The sequence below is a fragment of the Pseudophryne corroboree genome, chromosome 5 (genome assembly GCF_028390025.1).
Source record: "Pseudophryne corroboree isolate aPseCor3 chromosome 5, aPseCor3.hap2, whole genome shotgun sequence".
NCBI lineage: Eukaryota > Metazoa > Chordata > Amphibia > Anura > Myobatrachidae > Pseudophryne > Pseudophryne corroboree.
Window position 1 is genome coordinate 184,722,680 of NC_086448.1, and position 21,930 is coordinate 184,744,609.

Here is a 21,930-nt window from a genome sequence, read left to right on the forward strand (position 1 = left end):
CGGGACTTGGAGGATTCCGAGTCCCTTGATGTGGTCAGGGCATTGAAAATTTATGTAGCCAGAACGGCTCAGGTTAGGAAAACAGAGGCACTGTTTGTCCTGTATGCAGCCAACAAGGTTGGCGCTCCTGCTTCTAAGCAGACTATTGCTCGCTGGATCTGTAACACGATTCAGCAGGCTCATTCTACGGCTGGATTGCCATTACCAAATTTAGTAAAGGCCCATTCCACTAGGAAGGTGGGCTCTTCTTGGGCGGCTGCCCGAGGTGTCTCGGCATTACAGCTTTGCCGAGCGGCGACTTGGTCGGGTTCAAACACCTTTGCAAAGTTCTACAAGTTTGATACCCTGGATGATGAGGACCTCATGTTTGCTCATTCGGTGCTGCAGAGTCATCCGCACTCTCCCGCCCGTTTTGGAGCTTTGGTATAATCCCCATGGTCCTTACGGAGTCCCCAGCATCCTCTAGGACGTAAGAGAAAATACGATTTTAAACCTACCAGTAAATCTTTTTCTCCTAGTCCGTAGAGGATGCTGGGCGCCCGTCCTAGTGTGGACTAAATTCTGCAAGACTTGTATATAGTTTTGGCTTACATAAGGGTTATGTTACAGTTAAGGTCAGTCTCGGGCTGATGCTGTTTTGTTTCATACTGTTAACTGGTTCGTATATTCCATGTTATACGGTGTGGATGGTGTGGGCTGGTATGAATCTTGCCCTTAGATTAACAAAAATCCTTTCCTCGTACTGTCCGTCTCCTCTGGGCACAGTTTTCTAACTGAGGTCTGGAGGAGGGGCGTGGAGGGAGGAGCCAGTGCACACCCATATCTAAAGTTCTTTTTAGTGCCCATGTCTCCTGCGGAGCCCGTCTATTTCCCATGGTCCTTACGGAGTCCCCAGCATCCTCTACGGACTAGGAGAAAAAGATTTACCGGTAGGTTTAAAATCTTATTTTTAATTTTGTCCTCAAATAGAAATATGTTTTCATGTTTTTCCTACTGACTATTAAATATTTGACCATTTATGTTTTCTACTTACAGTATATCTTGTATTGTTAGTACATATATATAATATGTTATGCACTAGCATATGAGCACAGTGGAAGCTGTATGTTTACCTCATTTGTGCTTCATACTGACCGCCTGTACAATGATTAGTGCTTTTTCTTATTTCATTTAATTACACTTAACGGAATATAAAATGCAGTGGCTTGTTTTTTTTTTTATTAGCTTTTAATGTGGATTTTTATAAATCAATCTGTAGTCTGAGCATCTTGTCAGAGTAATAAGAAATGTACATGTTTTATATTGCTTGTAATTATATTTCCCTTTTGTTTTTTCCTGTTTCTCTCTCTTTTTTCCTTCTATAATTGGCTGCTAGACCTAAATTCCGAGTTTAGCCAGTATGTAATATCTAATAAACTGTACTTTCTTGTAAAGATTTTGTGGCAGATGCTGTTTTAAAATATTTGAGATTGCACGGGGTCTATTCAGTTGATGTTGGGTCCTTTCCGACGGAAAGGATCCGACAGTTCAGTATTCAATTTGAGGCCAAATCCAGCAGGTTTTGGCTGTTCTTGACAATGTCAATCTGACTTTTTTTAAAGTCAGATTGACATTGTCGAAAACAGGGCTAAAACCTGTATGATTTGGCCTCAAATCCGACAAAACATGTGGATCCGCGGCTAATCCTACGATCCATGTGTTTTCCGACAAGTCTGAAAAAACTTCAGCCCCATTGAATAGGTCGAATCATGCTAAGTTTAGACGGCCGTTCCGACTACAATTGAATAGACCCCTTTATGTACCTCGTTACCAAAGCGAGTATAAACAAGAATAGCATTTACCTCTGGTGCTGTGCCTACTACTAGAACATCTGTCATTATAACATTGGCCTCTATTGGAAACATATCCTCTGTAGTTGCCAAAGAGCATGCTACATTCAGGTGCATCCTGTTCCACAATGAGCTATTTAAAACACCACTAAACACTGGATATTGTATAAGTTGGCTTATATAAAAGAACTACTAATATGTAGATTTATGCCAGAGAATGGCTGATAACGTAGACGATTAGCTCACACTGAGATGTGAATGTAAATGGAATGTCAGATACTTACACATTGGTGATTTTGCCCTCTTAGGTGACAAGGAGCTAGGCTGAATCTTGTCATATGTTTACAAATCACTGTACGCTTCCTCCTGACTCCAGTGTATGGTGAGCGGCAGCAGTGAATTCCTATGTGGCAGCGGGGATGAGGAATTTGCTAGCCACATTTACAGCTGAAAATAAATATATCTTTATTTTGAAAGTGATTTGGGTGAATTAGGTTCAGCAAAATGTGGACAGATGGCCATTTGCTATAAACAGGAGTTTTGTCATACTGTGGTATGCCAGCTGTGACATTTGTGGAATGTTATATTCTAGAAGTTCACTTAAATATTTAAGTTTAATGGTCCTTTAATAGTCTTACAAATTGGATCCTGTTTTCTGATTCCTATCAGGCTCTCTGACAGCTCTGGAACTTCAAGACCCAGGATGTATTGCAAGCCATAGACTGCACAGGCATGCTGGGGGCAATTCAGTTGTTTTGGTGGCGGCACCAATACAGCTGTCAGTTAATTTCTGCTGGCAGCCTTCTAAGGCGGTGAGCAGAAATGTGCGGAAGAATCCCCTTTGGGCACCCAAACCTCACATTTCGCTTTGCGGCAAGCAATTAAGTTGGGTTTAGCAGCTTTACATGGCTAACTCAGTCTATTTGGGTGCGATAATTAATGGGCGCCTGAAACAAATTGAATTGCTCTGTTGTGCCCATTAATTATTGCAGCTATTAAAACTATTGAATTCCTCCCTTGGACTTTTAGTTCACCAACAGCTGTCAGGCTCTGAGTTACCTAAAGCATAAGTTAGGCTAACATGCCTTTGTGCCACAAGTTACAAATACAAAGAAAAATGGAAAGTGGTGGGCGCAACACCATATAATCTTACATATAAGAAAACGATGGACTGAAGGATTCTCTCTTAGGGGTATATGCAATTACCGGCGAATCGCGGCAATTTTTCGGCCGTTTTTTAATTCGACACAATTCGACCGTCTAATTCCGGCAAGTGGGTGCCGGAATTCAACATATTCAATAAAAAACGGATTCGACAGTCCCGCTGTCGAAAAACGGCCGATTTGACGGATTTTGATCCAATTTTTAAAAAAACGGGAAAAAACCCAAAAAAAAATTGCGTGGGGTCTTCGAGCCGGTCCTGATTCTAAAAATCCGGGGAAAAAACTGACAGGGGATCTCCCGTATTTTTAAAACCAGCACCGGGCTCTGCGCCTGGTGCTGGTGCAAAAAATACGGGGGACAAAAAGAGTAGGGGTCCCCCGTATTTTTTACACCAGCATCGGGCTCCACTAGCTGGACAGATAATGCCACAGCCGGGGGTCACTTTTATACAGCGCCCTGCGGCCGTGGCATTAAATATCCAACTAGTCACGCCTGGCCGGGGTACCCTGGGGGAGTGGGGACCCCTTCAATCAAGGGGTCCCCCCCCCAGCCACCCAAGGGCCAGGGGTGAAGCCCGAGGCTGTCCCCCCCCATCCAAGGGCTGCGGATGGGGGGCTGATAGCCTTGAGAAAATTGAAAGAATATTGTTTTTTCCAGTAGTACTACAAGTCCCAGCAAGCCTCCCCCGCTAGCTGGTACTTGGAGAACCACAAGTACCAGCATGCAAGAGAAAAACGGGCCCGCTGGTACCTGTAGTTCTACTGGGGAAAAAATACCCAAATAAAAACAGGACACGCACACCGTGAGAGTAAAACTTTATTTCACACATGTCGACACACACATACTTACGTGGAAAGGGGTCCGTTTGGTTCGGGTGTTCGTTTTGTTGTTTTGCCAAGTACGAGGATTATTTTAAAAGTTTCGGACACTGGATTGAGGTGAGTATAATTTTATTCACAGGTACACCGTGGATTCTACTTGGACAAGTGGACAGAGGTCGGCGTGTGAACATAGGTAAGTATGTGTGTGTAGACATGTGTGAAATAAAGTTTTACTCTCACGGTGTGCGTGTCCTGTTTCTCTAACGTCCTAGTGGATGCTGGGGACTCCGTAAGGACCATGGGGAATAGCGGGCTCCGCAGGAGACTGGGCACTCTAAAGAAAGATTTAGTACTATCTGGTGTGCACTGGCTCCTCCCTCTATGCCCCTCCTCCAGACCTCAGTTAGAATCTGTGCCCGGCCGAGCTGGGTGCTCCTAGTGGGCTCTCCTGAGCTTGCTAGAAAAGAAAGTATTTTGTTAGGTTTTTTTATTTTCAGAGAGCTTCTGCTGGCAACAGACTCTCTGCTACGAGGGACTGAGGGGAGAGAAGCAAACCTACTCACGGCAGCTAGGTAGTGCTTCTTAGGCTACTGGACACCATTAGCTCCAGAGGGATCGAACACAGGTACCTAACCTTGATCGTCCGTTCCCGGAGCCGCGCCGCCGTCCCCCTCGCAGAGCCAGAAGAACAGAAGCAGCAGAAGCAAGAAGACATCGAAATCGGCGGCTGAAGACTCCTGTCTTCACTTAAGGTAGCGCACAGCACTGCAGCTGTGCGCCATTGCTCCCACAGCACACCGCACTCTCCGGTCACTGTAGGGTGCAGGGTGCAGGGGGGGGGCGCCCTGGGCAGCAATTAAGTACCTTTTGGGCAAAAAGAGGCATATATACAGTCTGGGACTGTATATATGCCCGAGCCCCCGCCATTTTTTACACATTAAAGCGGGACAGAAGACTGCCGCTGAGGGGGCGGGGCCTTCTTCCTCAGCACACCAGCGCCATTTTCTCTTCACAGCTCCGCTGGAAGGACGCTCCCCAGGCTCTCCCCTGCAGTATACAGGTGTATTAAAGGGTAAAAAAGAGAGGGGGGGCACATAAATTTAGGCGCAGTATATATATATATTAACAGCAGCTACAGGGGTAAACACTAAGGTACAGTGTAATCCCTGGGTTATATAGCGCTGGGGTGTGTGCTGGCATACTCTCTCTCTGTCTCCCCAAAAGCCTTTGTGGGGTCCTGTCCTCAGTCAGAGCATTCCCTGTGTGTGTGCGGTGTGTCGGTACGAAAGCTGTGTCGACATGTTTGATGAGGAAGGATACGTGGAGGCAGAACAAGTGCAGCTGAGTGTGGTGTCGCCGCCGACGGTGCCGACACCTGATTGGATGGATATGTGGAAGGTGTTAAATGATAATGTAAACTCCTTGCATAACAGATTGGATAAAACTGTAACCGGGGGACAGTCAGGGTCTCAACCCATGCCTGATCCTACAGCGCAGAGGCCGTCAGGGTCTCAAAAGCGCACACTATCCCAGATAGTTGAGACAGATGTCGACACGGAATCTGACTCCAGTGTCGATGACGATGAGGCAAAGTTGCAGCCTAAAATGACTAAAGCCATCCGCTACATGATTGTAGCAATGAAGGATGTATTACACATTTCTGAGGAAAATCCTGTCCCTGACAAGAGGATTTATATGTATGGGGAGAAAAAGCATGAAGTGACTTTTCCCCCTTCACATGAATTAAATGAATTATGTGAAATAGCGTGGGATTCCCCTGACAGGAAGGTGATAGTTTCCAAGAGATTACTTATGGCGTATCCTTTCCCGCCAACGGACAGGTTACGCTGGGAATCCTCCCCTAGGGTAGACAAGGCGTTGACACGCTTGTCCAAGAAGGTGGCCCTGCCGTCTCCGGATACGGCCGCCCTAAAGGATCCTGCGGATAGAAAGCAGGAAGCTATCCTGAAGTCGGTTTATACACATTCAGGCACACTGCTGAGGCCAGCAATTGCTTCGGCCTGGATGTGTAGTGCGGTAGCTGCATGGACGGATTCTCTGTCTGAGGAGTTAGATACCCTGGACAGGGACACTGTTCTACTGACCCTGGCACATATCAAGGACGCGGTCCTATATATGCGGGATGCCCAGAGGGACATTTGCCTGACAGGCTCTAGAGTTAACGCAATGTCCATTTCTGCCAGAAGGGTCTTATGGACTCGGCAATGGACAGGGGATACCGACTCTAAAAAACACATGGAGGTTTTACCTTATAAGGGTGAGGAATTGTTTGGGGACGGTCTCTCGGACCTAGTTTCCACAGCTACGGCTGGGAAGTCAAATTTCTTGCCTTATGTCCCTCCACAACCTAAGAAAGCACCGTATTACCAAATGCAGTCCTTTCGTTCTCAGAGGAGCAAGAAGGTCAGAGGTGCGTCCTTTCTTGCCAGAGGCAGGGGTAGAGGAAAAAAGCTGCACCATGCAGTTAGTTCCCAGGAACAAAAGTCTTCCCCGGCTTCCACTAAATCCACCGCATGACGCTGGGGCTCCACAGGCGGAGCCAGGAGCCGTGGGGGCGCGTCTCCGACTTTTCAGCCACCAGTGGGTTTACTCACAGGTGGATCCTTGGGCTATACAAATTGTGTCTCGGGGATACAGGCTGGAATTCGAGGTGATGCACCCTCACCGTTACCTAAAATCGGCCTTACCAACTTCCCCCATAGAAAGGGAGATAGTGTTGGAGGCAATTCACAAACTTTTTCTCCAGGAGGTGGTGGTAGAGGTCCCCCCCCTTCAAAGGGGAAGGGGCTACTATTCCACTATGTTTGTGGTACCGAAACCGGACGGTTCGGTCAGACCCATTTTAAATTTAAAATCCCTGAACATTTATCTGAAGAAATTCAAGTTCAAAATGGAATCGCTCAGAGCGGTTATTGCAAGCCTGGAGGAAGGGGATTTTATGGTGTCTCTGGACATCAAGGATGCTTACTTGCACGTCCCCATTTATCCGCCTCATCAGGAGTACCTCAGGTTTGTGGTACGGGACTGTCATTACCAATTCCAGACGTTGCCGTTTGGCCTGTCCACGGCACCGAGAGTTTTTACCAAAGTGATGGCGGAAATGATGGTGCTCCTTCGGAAGCAAGGGGTTACAATTATCCCATACTTGGACGATCTCCTCATAAAGGCGAGGTCCAGGGAGCAGTTGCTGATCAGCGTAGCACACTCTCAGGAAGTGTTGCGTCAGCACGGCTGGATTCTGAACATTCCAAAGTCGCAGCTGATTCCTGCGACGCGTCTGCCCTTCCTGGGCATGATTCTGGACACAGACCAGAAGAAGGTGTTTCTCCCGGAGGAGAAGGCTCAGGAGCTCGTGACTCTGGTCAGAGACCTCCTAAAGCCAAAACAGGTGTCGGTGCATCGCTGCACGCGAGTCCTGGGAAAGATGGTGGCGTCATACGAAGCCATTCCCTTCGGCAGGTTCCATGCGAGAATCTTTCAGTGGGATCTGCTGGACAAGTGGTCCGGATCGCATCTTCAGATGCATCGGATGATCACCCTGTCCCCCAGGGCCAGGGTGTCTCTTCTGTGGTGGCTACAAGGTGCTCACCTCCTCGAGGGCCGCAGATTCGGCATACAGGACTGGGTCCTGGTGACCACGGATGCAAGCCTCCGAGGGTGGGGGGCAGTCACTCAAGGAAGAAACGTCCAAGGGTTGTGGTCAAGTCAGGAGACTTGTCTGCACATCAATATCCTGGAACTAAGGGCCATATACAACGCCCTGAGTCAAGCGGAGCCTCTGCTTCGAAACCAACCAGTGCTGATTCAGTCAGACAACATCACGGCAGTGGCCCATGTAAACCGCCAGGGCGGCACAAGAAGCAGGGTGGCAGTGGCAGAAGCCACCAGGATTCTTCGTTGGGCGGAGAATCACGTACTAGCACTGTCAGCAGTGTTCATTCCGGGAGTGGACAACTGGGAAGCAGACTTCCTCAGCAGACACGACTTCCACCCGGGAGAGTAGGGACTTCATCAAGAAGTCTTCACGCAGATTGCAAATCGATGGGAACTGCCACAGGTGGACATGATGGCGTCCCGTCTCAACAAAAAGCTAAAAAGATATTGCGCCAGGTCAAGGGACCCTAAGGCGATAGCTGTGGACGCACTAGTAACACCGTGGGTGTTCCAGTCGGTCTACGTGTTTCCTCCTCTTCCTCTCATACCAAAGGTGCTGAGAATTGTAAGAAAAAGAGGAGTGAGAACAATACTCATTGTTCCGGATTGGCCAAGAAGGACTTGGTACCCGGAATTGCAAGAAATGCTCACAGAGGACCCATGGCCTCTGCCTCTCAGACAGGACCTGTTACAACAAGGGCCCTGTCTGTTCCAAGACTTACCGTGGCTGCGTTTGATGGCATGGCGGTTGAACACCGGATCCTAGCAGAAAAGGGCATTCCGGAAGCAGTTATTCCTACATTGATAAAGGCTAGGAAGGACGTGACAGCAAAACATTATCACCGTATATGGCGAAAATATGTTGCTTGGTGTGAGGCCAGGAAGGCCCCTACAGAGGAATTCCAGCTGGGTCGATTCCTGCACTTCCTACAGTCAGGTGTGACTATGGGCCTAAAATTAGGGTCCATAAAGGTCCAGATTTCGGCCCTATCCATTTTCTTTCAAAAAGAACTGGCTTCACTGCCTGAGGTTCAGACGTTTGTTAAGGGAGTGCTGCATATTCAGCCTCCTTTTGTGCCACCAGTGGCACCTTGGGATCTTAACGTGATCTTGGCTTTCCTGAAATCCCACTGGTTTGAGCCACTTAAGACGGTGGAGCTAAAGTATCTCACGTGGAAAGTGGTCATGCTGTTGGCCCTAGCCTCAGCTAGGCGTGTGTCAGAATTGGCGGCTTTGTCATGTAAAAGCCCCTATCTGGTTTTCCATATGGACAGGGCAGAATTGCGAACTCGTCCGCAGTTTCTGCCAAAGGTGGTGTCATCTTTTCATCTGAACCATCCCATTGTGGTGCCTGCAGCTACTCGTGACTTGGAGGATTCCAAGTTGCTTGATGTAGTCAGGGCTTTGAAGATCTATGTTGCCAGGACGGCTGGAGTCAGGAAGACTGACTCGCTGTTTATCCTGTATGCATCCAACAAGCTGGGTGCTCCTGCTTCAAAGCAAACCATTGCTCGCTGGATCTGTAACACGATTCAGCAGGCTCATTCTGCGGCTGGATTGCCGCATCCAAAATCAGTAAAAGCCCATTCCACAAGGAAGGTGGGCTCTTCTTGGGCGGCTGCCCGAGGGGTCTCGGCATTACAGCTTTGCCGAGCTGCTACTTGGTCGGGTTCAAACACATTTGCAAAGTTCTACAAGTTTGATACCCTGGCTGAGGAGGACCTGGTGTTTGCCCATTTGGTGCTGCAGAGTCATCTGCACTCTCCCGCCCGTTTGGGTGCTTTGGTATAATCCTCATGGTCCTTACGGAGTCCCCAGCATCCACTAGGATGTTAGAGAAAATAAGATTTTACTTACCGGTAATTCTATTTCTCGTAGTCCGTAGTGGATGCTGGGCGCCCGTCCCGAGTGCGGAATTTCTGCAATACGTGTATATAGTTATTGCTTAATAAAGGGTTATGTTATGTTGGCATCCATTGGTTGATGCTCTGTTGGTTATTCATACTGTTAACTGGGTAAGTTTATCACAAGTTATACGGTGTGATTGGTGTGGCTGGTATGAGTCTTACCCGGGATTCCAAAATCCTTTCCTTGTAATGTCAGCTCTTCCGGGCACAGTTTCCTTAACTGAGGTCTGGGAGAGGGGCATAGAGGGAGGAGCCAGTGCACACCAGATAGTACTAAATCTTTCTTTAGAGTGCCCAGTCTCCGGCGGAGCCCGCTATTCCCCATGGTCCTTACGGAGTCCCCAGCATCCACTACGGACTACGAGAAATAGAATTACCGGTAAGTAAATTCTTATTTTTTATTTGGGTATTTTTTTGCCCAGTAGAACTACAGGTACCAGCGGGCCAGTTTTTCTCCCGCATGCTGGTACTTGTGGTTCTCCAAGTACCAGCTTGCGGGGAGGCTTGCTGGGACTTGTAGTACTACTGGAAAAAACAATATTCTTTCAATTTTCTCAAGGCTATCAGCCCCCCATCCGCAGCCCTTGCATGGGGGGGACAGCCTCGGGCTTCACCCCTGGCCCTTGGGTGGCTGGGGGGGGACCCCTTGATTGAAGGGGTCCCCACTCCCCCAGGGTACCCCGGCCAGGGGTGTCTAGTTGGGTATTTAATGCCACGACCGCAGGGCGCTGTATAAAAGTGACCCCCGGCTGTGGCATTATCTGTCCAGCTAGTGGAGCCCGATGCTGGTGTAAAAAATACGGGGGACCCCTACACTTTTTGTCCCCCGTATTTTTTGCACCAGGCGCAGAGCCCGGTGCTGGTTTTAAAAATACGGGGGATCCCCTGTCAGTTTTTCTCCCGGATTTTTAGAACCAGGACCAGCTCGAAGAGCCCGACGCTGGTTATGCTTAGGAGGGGGGACCCCACGCAATTTTTTTTCTGATTTTTAACATTCCATATAAAAAAATTAAAATAATATTTTTAAAAATATATAAATAATACTTGTGCCTCCAAAATAGACAAACCAAGTACCTAATCCCTTCTAATATAAATAGATATGCTATTACCAATAAAAAAAACCACACAAAAAAACATGTTTTAAATTTTTTTTATTAGATTCCGCCAGCAAAGTGTGGCGGATTGAAAATGACGAATTTACTGTCTAAAAGCACTGTTGTCGAATTTACAAACTTCAATTGAATATACTTTTGTCGAATTGCCGCATTTGTACCATTGCAGAAATAAATTAATTTGGTGGGTGTGGAAGAGCCCACACCCCACCAAACAGAAGAAATTCCTATGTTTGGAGCACTCTTTTATATAATGTGTATGTATGAATGGATGAAAACTGTATTTAGTTTAAAACTTAGCTTTTATTCATCAAATACTCAACTAAAAAATGATAACAGGGGTATTCTAGAAATATCAATTAATTATTCCCCTTCTAAACAGTGGTAAAAATATAAATAAATAAGAGCAAATACTCTCGTCTTGAAATTATGTATTTTGCTCAAAAATTGATGACAGGAAATGATAGTAATCTATCAAACTTATCCAAAAAGCAGCAGTAGTGATATTGGTGATATATATTCTATACAATCAGAAAGGTTATTTTAGAAAATTGATTAATCTTTAGATATTCAACTTCAATATCTCATATAAGGTCCAATCTGATAATACATGTTTGAATTTCACCTGGCGGTATAAATAATACTATACATATAGGATCGACTTCTCCCCATATTTCACAATAATTTTTTGTACATCAAATACTAACATCCCTTCCATGCAGAAGAGAGAATGCTATCCATGTCTGTGTAGAGACACATAAAGAATACATAGTTGCAATTAAATTATACTGAACACTCTATCTACATATTGGTTCATTTGTATCTTTAAGTAGAAAGCTGACACACTAATGTTTATATCAGCTGATTATGTAACAGATGCAGATATCTTAAACAGCCACTATTTGCAAGGACCACATCCTAATCATAATGTAACAGACCACATCATATACATTAGGGCTCCTGTATAATTTATTGATTAGCTGTATTCAGAAAACATATTGTTGCATAGAGAATTTGAGAAAACACGATCATATTATACTGTGTCTTTGACAGTGGAAAGAAAAGATTGGTTTACACTGGCATGGATAGTAGAAAATTAGATGGTGACACTCTAGTCTGCTAGTCCCATCTGCTGTCTAACCTCATCCGTGAGCGGAGGAAAGATGAGAGTAGGACCGTCGACTGTGTCACGGAAAAAAGTAAAGCTGGCGCACTGGCTAGAGACCCCGTCGTGGTGTTAGATGGGCCCTGATGCTTATATGCCTTGCAAGGTCCTAAATGCGCCACTTGGGCCAGAGCCAGAGTCCGAAAATGAAAAGAACCACAGTGACAGAGTAGGTCACAATTATGTTGGTATCGCTAAATCATTAGAAAGCATTTGAGTTATGTACTGAGATTACACACACCAGAATTGCTCCTAGTGGAAAATATGACTATTGCTGGAAAACTATTGTAATTATTTTCTTAATAGGCACAGATTGAAACAGTTTCTCAGGTATTCATATCCACATTGATTGCACCTTGCTTGTTGCCATATTTCTTATAAAGGTTGGTACCTATTTTATTATCAAAAGTACACAAACATAGCTCGTCACATGTGAGACTATAAATCTAGAAAAAGAAAAAGAAAGGTAGTCGGCACTCCAGTTCACTGATCCCATCTGCTGTCTGACCTCATCATTAGAGCGGAGGACAGATGAGAGTAGGATCGTGGGCTGTGCCGTGGAAAAAGAGACAGCGGACGGCAACCTGAGAAGCCGTATGTGGTGTTAGGCGAACCCTGTTGCCGCTTGCCTTGCAGGGTCCGGATGCGCCACCGGAGACCAGGTGTCCGTCCGTGAAAGTGAGGATTAACAGGAGAGGAAAGGATGTGGGGAGTGTCGGGTAAGTGTGTCTAACCCACAGGTCAATGTACGTTACCACTCTTGAGCGCGATATCCCCGAACTCAGTCAATCATAGCCGCTCAAACGCTCTGGATTGCTGCTGCTGGTCACGGCTCCCCCTGCAGTGAGGAGTCCGTGCGTTAGGCCGTTTGTTGTACGTACGTTTCACCACCTGGGCTTGCTCACCTGGCTCACATAGTCTCACATGTGACGAGCTATGTTTGTGTACTTTTGATAATAAAATAGGTACCAACCTTTATAAGAAATATGGCAACAAGCAAGGTGCAATCAATGTGGATATGAATACCTGAGAAACTGTTTCAATCTGTGCCTATTAAGAAAATAATTACAATAGTTTTCCAGCAATAGTCATATTTTCCACTAGGAGCAATTCTGGTGTGTGTAATCTCAGTACATAACTCAAATGCTTTCTAATGATTTAGCGATACCAACATAATTGTGACCTACTCTGTCACTGTGGTTCTTTTCATTTTCGGACTCTGGCTCTGGCCCAAGTGGCGCATTTAGGACCTTGCAAGGCATATAAGCATCAGGGCCCATCTAACACCACGACGGGGTCTCTAGCCAGTGCGCCAGCTTTACTTTTTTCCGTGACACAGTCGACGGTCCTACTCTCATCTTTCCTCCGCTCACGGATGAGGTTAGACAGCAGATGGGACTAGCAGACTAGAGTGTCACCATCTAATTTTCTACTATCCATGCCAGTGTAAACCAATCTTTTCTTTCCACTGTCAAAGACACAGTATAATATGATCGTGTTTTCTCAAATTCTCTATGCAACAATATGTTTTCTGAATACAGCTAATCAATAAATTATACAGGAGCCCTAATGTATATGATGTGGTCTGTTACATTATGATTAGGATGTGGTCCTTGCAAATAGTGGCTGTTTAAGATATCTGCATCTGTTACATAATCAGCTGATATAAACATTAGTGTGTCAGCTTTCTACTTAAAGATACAAATGAACCAATATGTAGATAGAGTGTTCAGTATAATTTAATTGCAACTATGTATTCTTTATGTGTCTCTACACAGACATGGATAGCATTCTCTCTTCTGCATGGAAGGGATGTTAGTATTTGATGTACAAAAAATTATTGTGAAATATGGGGAGAAGTCGATCCTATATGTATAGTATTATTTATACCGCCAGGTGAAATTCAAACATGTATTATCAGATTGGACCTTATATGAGATATTGAAGTTGAATATCTAAAGATTAATCAATTTTCTAAAATAACCTTTCTGATTGTATAGAATATATATCACCAATATCACTACTGCTGCTTTTTGGATAAGTTTGATAGATTACTATCATTTCCTGTCATCAATTTTTGAGCAAAATACATAATTTCAAGACGAGAGTATTTGCTCTTATTTATTTATATTTTTACCACTGTTTAGAAGGGGAATAATTAATTGATATTTCTAGAATACCCCTGTTATCATTTTTTAGTTGAGTATTTGATGAATAAAAGCTAAGTTTTAAACTAAATACAGTTTTCATCCATTCATACATACACATTATATAAAAGAGTGCTCCAAACATAGGAATTTCTTCTGTTTGGTGGGGTGTGGGCTCTTCCACACCCACCAAATTAATTTGTATCTGGTACACTATTCCTGGGAGCACCTCCAACGTAAGAACAGCTGCCCATTCGGGCCTAATTTGTTTCTGTTTAGTTGGTTCTCATGATTCAGTCATCCAATTATAATTAGTCTGGTGCAGGGTAAACCTAGTTTTGCTACCATTGCAGAAATGTCGAATTTGACAAATGTCGAATTTCAAAAAGTCGAATTTGGAAAGTCCGTTTTTTTTGACGAAAAGTCCTTCACAATCGAACGCCACCAGCTGGCTCTAGCTGTTTGACCTGGACTGTCGTTTTCTCCTGATGTGCTGTGGATTCCGGAGTTTCCAGTACCTTTTGGGAGGGTAACTTTGAGTACCAGATGCCAGCTAGCTCCATCCACTTCACATGTGGTTACATGCTCGTTTTAACTGTCAAATTGTGAGTGCTTAGTGTGAATAAATCTGTTGTCTTTTGTCAAACTGGTCTGTTCTATGATTTGTCTCTTCATACCGAGATAAAAACCATACCTTGAGAAGACATACAGAGAGAATTCACTTCAGACCCACTAAGCCCTTGCTGTCGGACTAAGAGAGAATCCTTCAGTCCATCGTTTTCTTATATGTAAGATTATATGGTGTTGCGCCCACCACTTTCCATTTTTCTTTGTATATGTATATCTTGGAATTTTGGTGAAGGTTCCTGTGTCAGTGGTAGGCTGCTCCTACACCATTGGTAGCGCATTGTGATTGTTTTTTTTACCATTTTTACAAGTTACAAATAGCATTCTTTAATTGGCAGTTCATTGGTTAGCATTGCTGTCTCACAGCTTTTGGATAATGTGTTCAGTTCCAACCAGCGCGTTTGCATTGTGGAGTATGTATATATGACCTGTGCTCCAGTTTCCACCTACGGTCCTTACACGTTCTGATAAGTTAATTGGTTGCATATCCTAGCATCCTAGTGTGTTTTTGCATGTTAAGGAATTCATACTGAAAGATCCAATGGGGCAGAGACAGATGTGAATGATAAAGAAATGTACAGTTGTCCTTAATATAATAATAGTATGATGATATTAATACTAATTGCTGCTTTCCCTTTTTGCCTGTTTTGTTTTCCAAAGAGGGAGGCTAACTATTGTTTACTTATTTTTAATCAGGTATATGACTCGTGTTCACGGGATGCATCCTAAAGAAATCACACGACAACTTAGTCTTGCTGTAAAGGATGGCTTGATAGTGGAGACGCTAACCGTAGGATGTAAGGGGTCTAAAGCTGGTATTGAGCAGGAAGGATACTGGTTGCCGGGGGATGAAATTGTAAGTCATAATCTTATACAAGAGAATGCGTTTTAATTCTAATTTGCCTTTGTAAAAATCACCAGATTCAGTGATCAACCAAGGTATGTCATCTGATCAAAGTATAAAATGTTAAACTGTCATAAGAAGAATATATATACAGGTTGAGTATCCCTTATCCAAAATGCTTGGGACCAGAAGTATTTTGGATATTGGATTTTTCCGTATTTTGGAATATTTGCATATCATAATGAGATGTCATGGCAATGGGACCCAAGGTAAGCACAGAATGCATTTATGTTTCATATACACCTTATACACACAGCCTGAAGGTCATTTTAGCCAATGTTATAATATACTTTGTGCATTAAACAAAGTGTTTGTACATACACATAATTCATTGATATTTCATATACACCTTATACACACAGCCTGAAGGTCATTTAATACAATATTTTTAATAACTTTGTGTATTAAACAAATTTTGTGTACATTGAGCCATCAGAAAACAAATGTTTCACTATCTCACTCTCACTCACTCAAAAAATTCTGTGTTTCGGAATATTCCGTATTTCAGAATATTTGGATATGGGATACTCAACCTGTGTATGTATATGTATATGTGTATATATATATATATATATATATATATATATATATTTTTTTTTTTTTTTTTTTTTTTAACAGATACTTTTAATTATATTTTTGAGGCATGTTTATGGTTACAGTGACAGACGTATCAAATGTTGCTTCTTATATGTATTTATTTTTCTTTGATTTTATGGGGAGGGGGGCAATTTAACGGTTGTCGGGATCCTGGCTGTCAGGAGACCGGCGTCGGAATCCTGAACGCCGGCTGAAATCCCCACTCGAGGGGGAATATAACCCTGTGGCGACTGAAGGTCAAAAGCGCGGTGAGCGCCGGGATATCATAGTGATCCCCATATGTACTTATTTTCAATTTAAATTGTGTGTGTGTGTGTGTGTAGGTTTGTTTTATCTTGTTTGTGTCCCTCTCCCATACAATTTTAGCATTAAGGCCTTATGCTTGTGAGCCGTTTTCCCCCTTGCATAAAAATCGATGGCGTTTTACCTTAATGGACGTTAACCGAGCATATTAGCACTTATGTGAGCCTTGTGATATTAACGGAGATGTATCTTACTCTGTCTTCTCTCAAAGACTCCAAGATATGAGCAAAAATAGTCTCAGAACTTCTTATTGATTAGCGATGTGACAGTCACTGAATTATTTTTTATTTACATTGAAAAGTACTTGAGACTAATGGTGGGTACACACTGGCCGATATATATCGGCAGATCTATTGATCAGCCTATATATTGCTAGTCCGTTGGCCAGTGTGTACCAACAATATGTCTGTGAACGTCGTCTTTCACAGACATAACGCGTCGGCCCTGCAGCACACACAATGACCAATATATCTACAGCTATATTGGTACATTGTTGTGTGTGTACGGGCTGTCAGCCTACCGCCTGTACACTTCCTGCTGCAGCCGGCGTGATTGACGACTGAACGGGGCGGTCGCATGTAAGTGCCCGCCCATTTCGTGATGCCAGTCAGACGTATGTATGTATAACACACTGCCCGATCCGGCTATAGCTATATCTGCAGATCCATTGATCTGCAGATATATCCACCAGTGTGTACCCAACTTGGTACACACTGGTGGATATACTGGCCAATCAATTGATCAGCCAATATATATTTCTCTTACGTCCTAGAGGATGCTGGGGACTCCGTAAGGACCATGGGGTATAGACGGGCTCCGCAGGAGATATGGGCACCCTAAGACTTTAGATGGGTGTGAACTGGCTCCTCCCTCTATGCCCCTCCTCCAGACCTCAGTTAGATCCTGTGCCTAGAGGAGACTGGATGTACTACAGGGGAGCTCTACTGAGTTTCTCTGAAAATACTTTTGTTAGGTTTTTTATTTTCAGGGAGCACTGCTGGCAATAGGCTCCCTGCCTCATGGGACTGAGGGGAGAGTAGCAGACCCACTTTCCTGGACTGATGGGCTCTGCTTCTTAGGCTACTGGACACCATTAGCTCCAGAGGGTCGGAACACAGGTGTCGTCCTCGCTGTTCGTCCCGGAGCCGCGCCGCCGTCCTCCTCACAGAGCCGGAAGATAGAAGCCGGGTAAGTAAATGAAGTAAAAAAGAAAGAGTGTACTGGCGCTAGTAGAAGTTTCTCCAATATTGATAACCAAACGTGGATGAATTAAAGCATATAAATAATTTATTCACTAAACAACATATGTACCATGTCACTTAAAACCAGTAAATTGGGCATAAAACAAGACTGAGAATCAAAATAGGAATAGCTGCTAGTATGCATCCATATGGTATCCCGGACTGAAGAATAAAGTTCCCTGGGGAATAGTGTTATTTAAATACAGCTGGTGTTACCCATGGCGATGGAGTCCTCCAGGTGCTTGGAAGTAACAGCAGGCAAGCTGTGATGTTTATGCAAAAGCTGGGTCTCTCCAATCAATGCTGTAGTAGTGTAGTCCCACAGAGAAAGTGCCAAAGCAAGGAATAATCGTGTTAGAAGTCCATATCTGGATCCTCACAAAATGGAATGCATGTGGTGATGGCAGCTTGGCACTTAATGCGTTTCCCTAGGCACGGTCACCTAGCTTCATCAGAAGTTAAACTCGGTCTGAGTGTGGGATCTATTTAAACCCCTTTAACGACCTGATTCCCATCAGGTGTGGTACAACTATTTGATTCAATCATCCACAAAATTTGGTAAAATAAGCTACTTGTTATAATAAATCTGAATTTTAAATGAAGTAAGAAGACGTCAAAGGCGGCAGAAGACTTCAGTTCTTCAGAGAGGTACCGCGCAGCGCGCCATTGCTCCCACACACACACACACACAAGGCACAGCAAGGGTGCAGGGGGGGCGCCCTGGGCAGCAAAAATTACCTCACATAAAACTGGCATCATTATTAGATACTACGGAGGCAGTATATTATAAAACCCCCGCCAGTATAAAAAAATGAGCGGGACCGAAGCCCGCCGTCGAGGGGGCGGGGCTTGATCCTCCAGCACTAACCAGCGCCATTTTCTCCACAGCATGCTGCAGAGTAGCTGCTCCCGGACTCTCCCCTGCTGAACAAGTAACAGGGGGCAAAAAACGAGGTGGGGGGGCACATTTATTTGGTGCAAATATATATATATATATATATATATATATATATATATATATATATATATAATTTATATATATATATATATATATATATATATATATAAAAAGCGCTGTACAGGCTGAGACTTTGTTTTCAGTATCTAGGGGCGCTGGGTGTGTGCTGGCATACTCTCTCTCTGTCTCTCCAAAGGGCCTTATTGGGGGGCTGTCCCCATATTCATATATCCCAGTGTGTGTTGGGGTGTCAGTACGTGTGTGTCGACATGTCTGAAGCGGAAGGCTCGTCGAGGGAGGATGCAGAGCAGATGGTGGTGGTATCTCCGTCGGCACAGCCGACACCTGATTGGTTGGATATGTGGAATGTTTTAAATGCCAATGTGACCTTATTACATAAGAGATTGGACAAAGCAGAGTCCAAGGAAAAAGCAGGGAGTCAATCCATGGCTTTGGCTGTGTCACAAGACCCCTCAGGGTCCCATAAACGTCCCTTTTCCCAGATTGCAGACACTGATACCGACACGGATTCCGACTCCAATGTCGACTATGATGATGCAAGGTTACACCCAAGGGTGGCCAAGAGTATTCAATATATGATTATTGCAATAAAAGATGTTTTGCATATCACAGAGGACCCCGATGTCCCTGACACGGGGGTCTGCATGTTTAAGGAAAAGATATTTGAGGTAACGTTTCCCCCATCTCATGAGCTGAACGCTTTATTTGGAAAGGCTTGGGAAACTCCAGACAAGAGACTGCAGGTTCCCAAGAGAATTATTATGGCGTATACTTTCCCCTCAAAGGATAGGTTACGGTGGGAATCCTTAACGCGCTTGTTCAAAAAGGTTGCACTACCGTCCCCGGACACGGCAGCCCTCAAGGATCCTGCGAATCGCAGGCAGGAAACTACCTTAAAATCAATTTATACGCATACGGGTGCCCTGCTCAGACTGGCAGTAGCGTCGGCAAGGGTGGGTAGCGCAATTGCAGCGTGGACAAATAACTTGTCATCTGACATTGACACCCTAGATAAAGATAGTATTTTGCTGACCTTGGGTCACATTAAGGATGCAGCGTTATATATGAGAGAGGCTGCGAGAGATATTGGGCTGTTGGGTTCAAGAGCCAATGCCATGGCAGTTTCTGCTAGAAGGTCCCTGTGGACCCGTCAATGGACTGGTGATGCTGATTCAAAGAGACATATGGAGGCTTTACCTTACAAAGGTGAAGTTTTATTCGGGGAGGGCCTCGCGGACCTGGTTTCCACAGCTACCGCGGGTAAGTCTTCTTTTTTGCCTTATGTTCCCCCACAGCAAAAGAAAACACCTCAATACCAGATGCAGTCCTTTCGGTCGCAAAAGTTCAGAAAGGGTCGGGGCTCTTCCTTCCTTCCCCTTAGAGGTAGAGGGAAAAGAACACCAGCTGCGGCTAGTTCCCAGGAACAGAAGTCCTCCCCGGCCTCTATAAAATCCACCGCATGACGCTGGGGCTCCGCTGAGGGAGTCCGCACCGGTGGGGGCACGTCTTCGGCTCTTCAGCCAAGTCTGGGTTCAGTCGGATTTGGATCCTAGGGTGGTCGAAATTGTATCCCAAGGCTACAAACTAGAGTTCGAAGAGGTGCCTCCATGCCGATTTTTCAAATCGGCCTTGCCAGCTTCTCCCCCAGAGAGGGAAATAGTTTCAGCTGCCATACTAAAGCTGTGTCAACAGCAGGTGATTATAAAGGTTCCCCTAGCGCAACTGGGGAAAGGGTTTTATTCAACCCTATTTGTGGTCCCGAAGCCGGATGGCTCGGTCAGACCAATTCTGAATCTAAAATCCCTGAACCTATATTTGAAAAGGTTCAAATTCAAGATGGAATCTCTCCGGGCAGTGATCTCCAGCCTGGAAGGGGGGGATTTTATGGTGTCACTAGACATAAAGGATACATACCTTCATGTCCCCATATATCTGCCTCATCAAGCGTACCTGAGATTCACTGTACAGGATTGTCATTACCAGTTTCAGACGTTGCCGTTTGGGCTTTCCACGGCCCCGAGAATTTTCACCAAGGTAATGGCGGAAATGATGGTGCTCCTGTGAAAGCAAGGAGTCACAATTATCCCATACTTGGACGATCTCCTGATAAAGGCAAGATAAAGAGATCAGTTACTGAAAAGCGTGTCTCTCTCTCCCTGAGAGTACTACAACAACACGGCTGGATTCTAAATCTGCCAAAGTCGCAGTTGGTCCCGATGACTCGGCTGGCATTTTTGGGCATGGTTCTGGACACGGAAAAAAAGAGGGGTTTTCTCCCAATGGAAAAAGCCCAGGAACTCCAGAACATGGTCAAGGACCTGCTAAAACCAAAAAAGAGTGTCAGTTCATCAATGCACTCGAGTATTCGGAAAGATGGTGGCGGCCTACGAGGCCATTCCGTTCGGCAGGTTCCATGCGAGAACATTTCAGTGGGACCTTCTGGACAAGTGGTCAGGGTCCCATCTACAAATGCATCGGAGGATAAGCCTGTCCCCCAGGGCCATGGTGTCTCTCCTGTGGTGGCTTCAGAATGCTCATCTTCTAGAGGGTCGCAGGTTCGGCATTCAAGATTGGGTTCTTGTGACCACGGACGCGAGCCTCCGAGGATGCGGAGCAGTCACGCAAGGGAGAAATTTTCAGGAAATATGGTCAAGCCAAGAGGCTTGTCTACACATCAGTGTGCTGGAATTAAGGGCCATATACAACGGGGATGCGGTCAAGATGCCGCCGGCCGGAGTCCCGGCGGTCGAAATACCGACGCCGGAATCCCGACCGCCACAATCCCGACATATTCTCCCTCCGTGGGTGTCCACGACACCCATAGAGGGAGAATATAATAGTGTGCCGAGCGTAGCGAGGCACCGTGCCCGCAGCTTCGCGAGCGAAGCGAGCCCGCAAGGGGCTGCTTTCCGCTCGCCACCCCTGTCGGGATTGTGTGGTCGGGATTCCGGCGTCGGGATTTCGACCGCCGAGATTCCGGCCAGCGGCATTTAGTACTGATCCCATACAACGGCCTACAACAAGCGGAGAGTCTTCTTCGCAACCTACCCCTTCTGATTCAGTCAGACAACGTCACAACAGTGGCGCATGTAAACCGCCAAGGCGGGACAAGGAGCACAGCAGCAATGGCAGAAGCCACCAGGATTCTTCGCTGGGCGGAAAATCATGTAAGCGCTCTGTCAGCAGTCTTCATTCCGGGAGTAGACAACTGGGAAGCAGACTTCTTCAGCAGACACGATCTCCATCTAGGAGAGTGGGGACTTCATCAAGAAGTCTTTGCAGAGGTAACAAGTCGTTGGGGACTTCCTCAAATAGACATGATGGCGTCACGCCTCAACAAAAAGCTTCGGACGTATTGTTCCAGGTCGAGGGACCCTCAGGCAGTGGCGGTGGACGCCCTAGTGACACCGCGGGTGTTTCAGTCGGTCTATGTGTTTCCTCCACTGCCACTCATCTCAA

The 21,930-nt window shown here is 45.3% G+C and overlaps 1 protein-coding gene across 1 annotated transcript in view; it reads left to right on the forward strand.

Annotated features, from left to right (window-relative positions):
• Positions 1 to 21,930, forward strand: part of ZMYND11 (zinc finger MYND-type containing 11) — a 282,804-nt gene that overhangs the window by 84,960 nt on the left and 175,914 nt on the right. Inside the window, exon 3 of the mRNA XM_063921925.1 lies at positions 15,144 to 15,303. Coding sequence (XP_063777995.1) covers positions 15,144 to 15,303 — 160 coding nt within the window. The remainder of the gene's footprint in view (positions 1 to 15,143; positions 15,304 to 21,930) is intronic.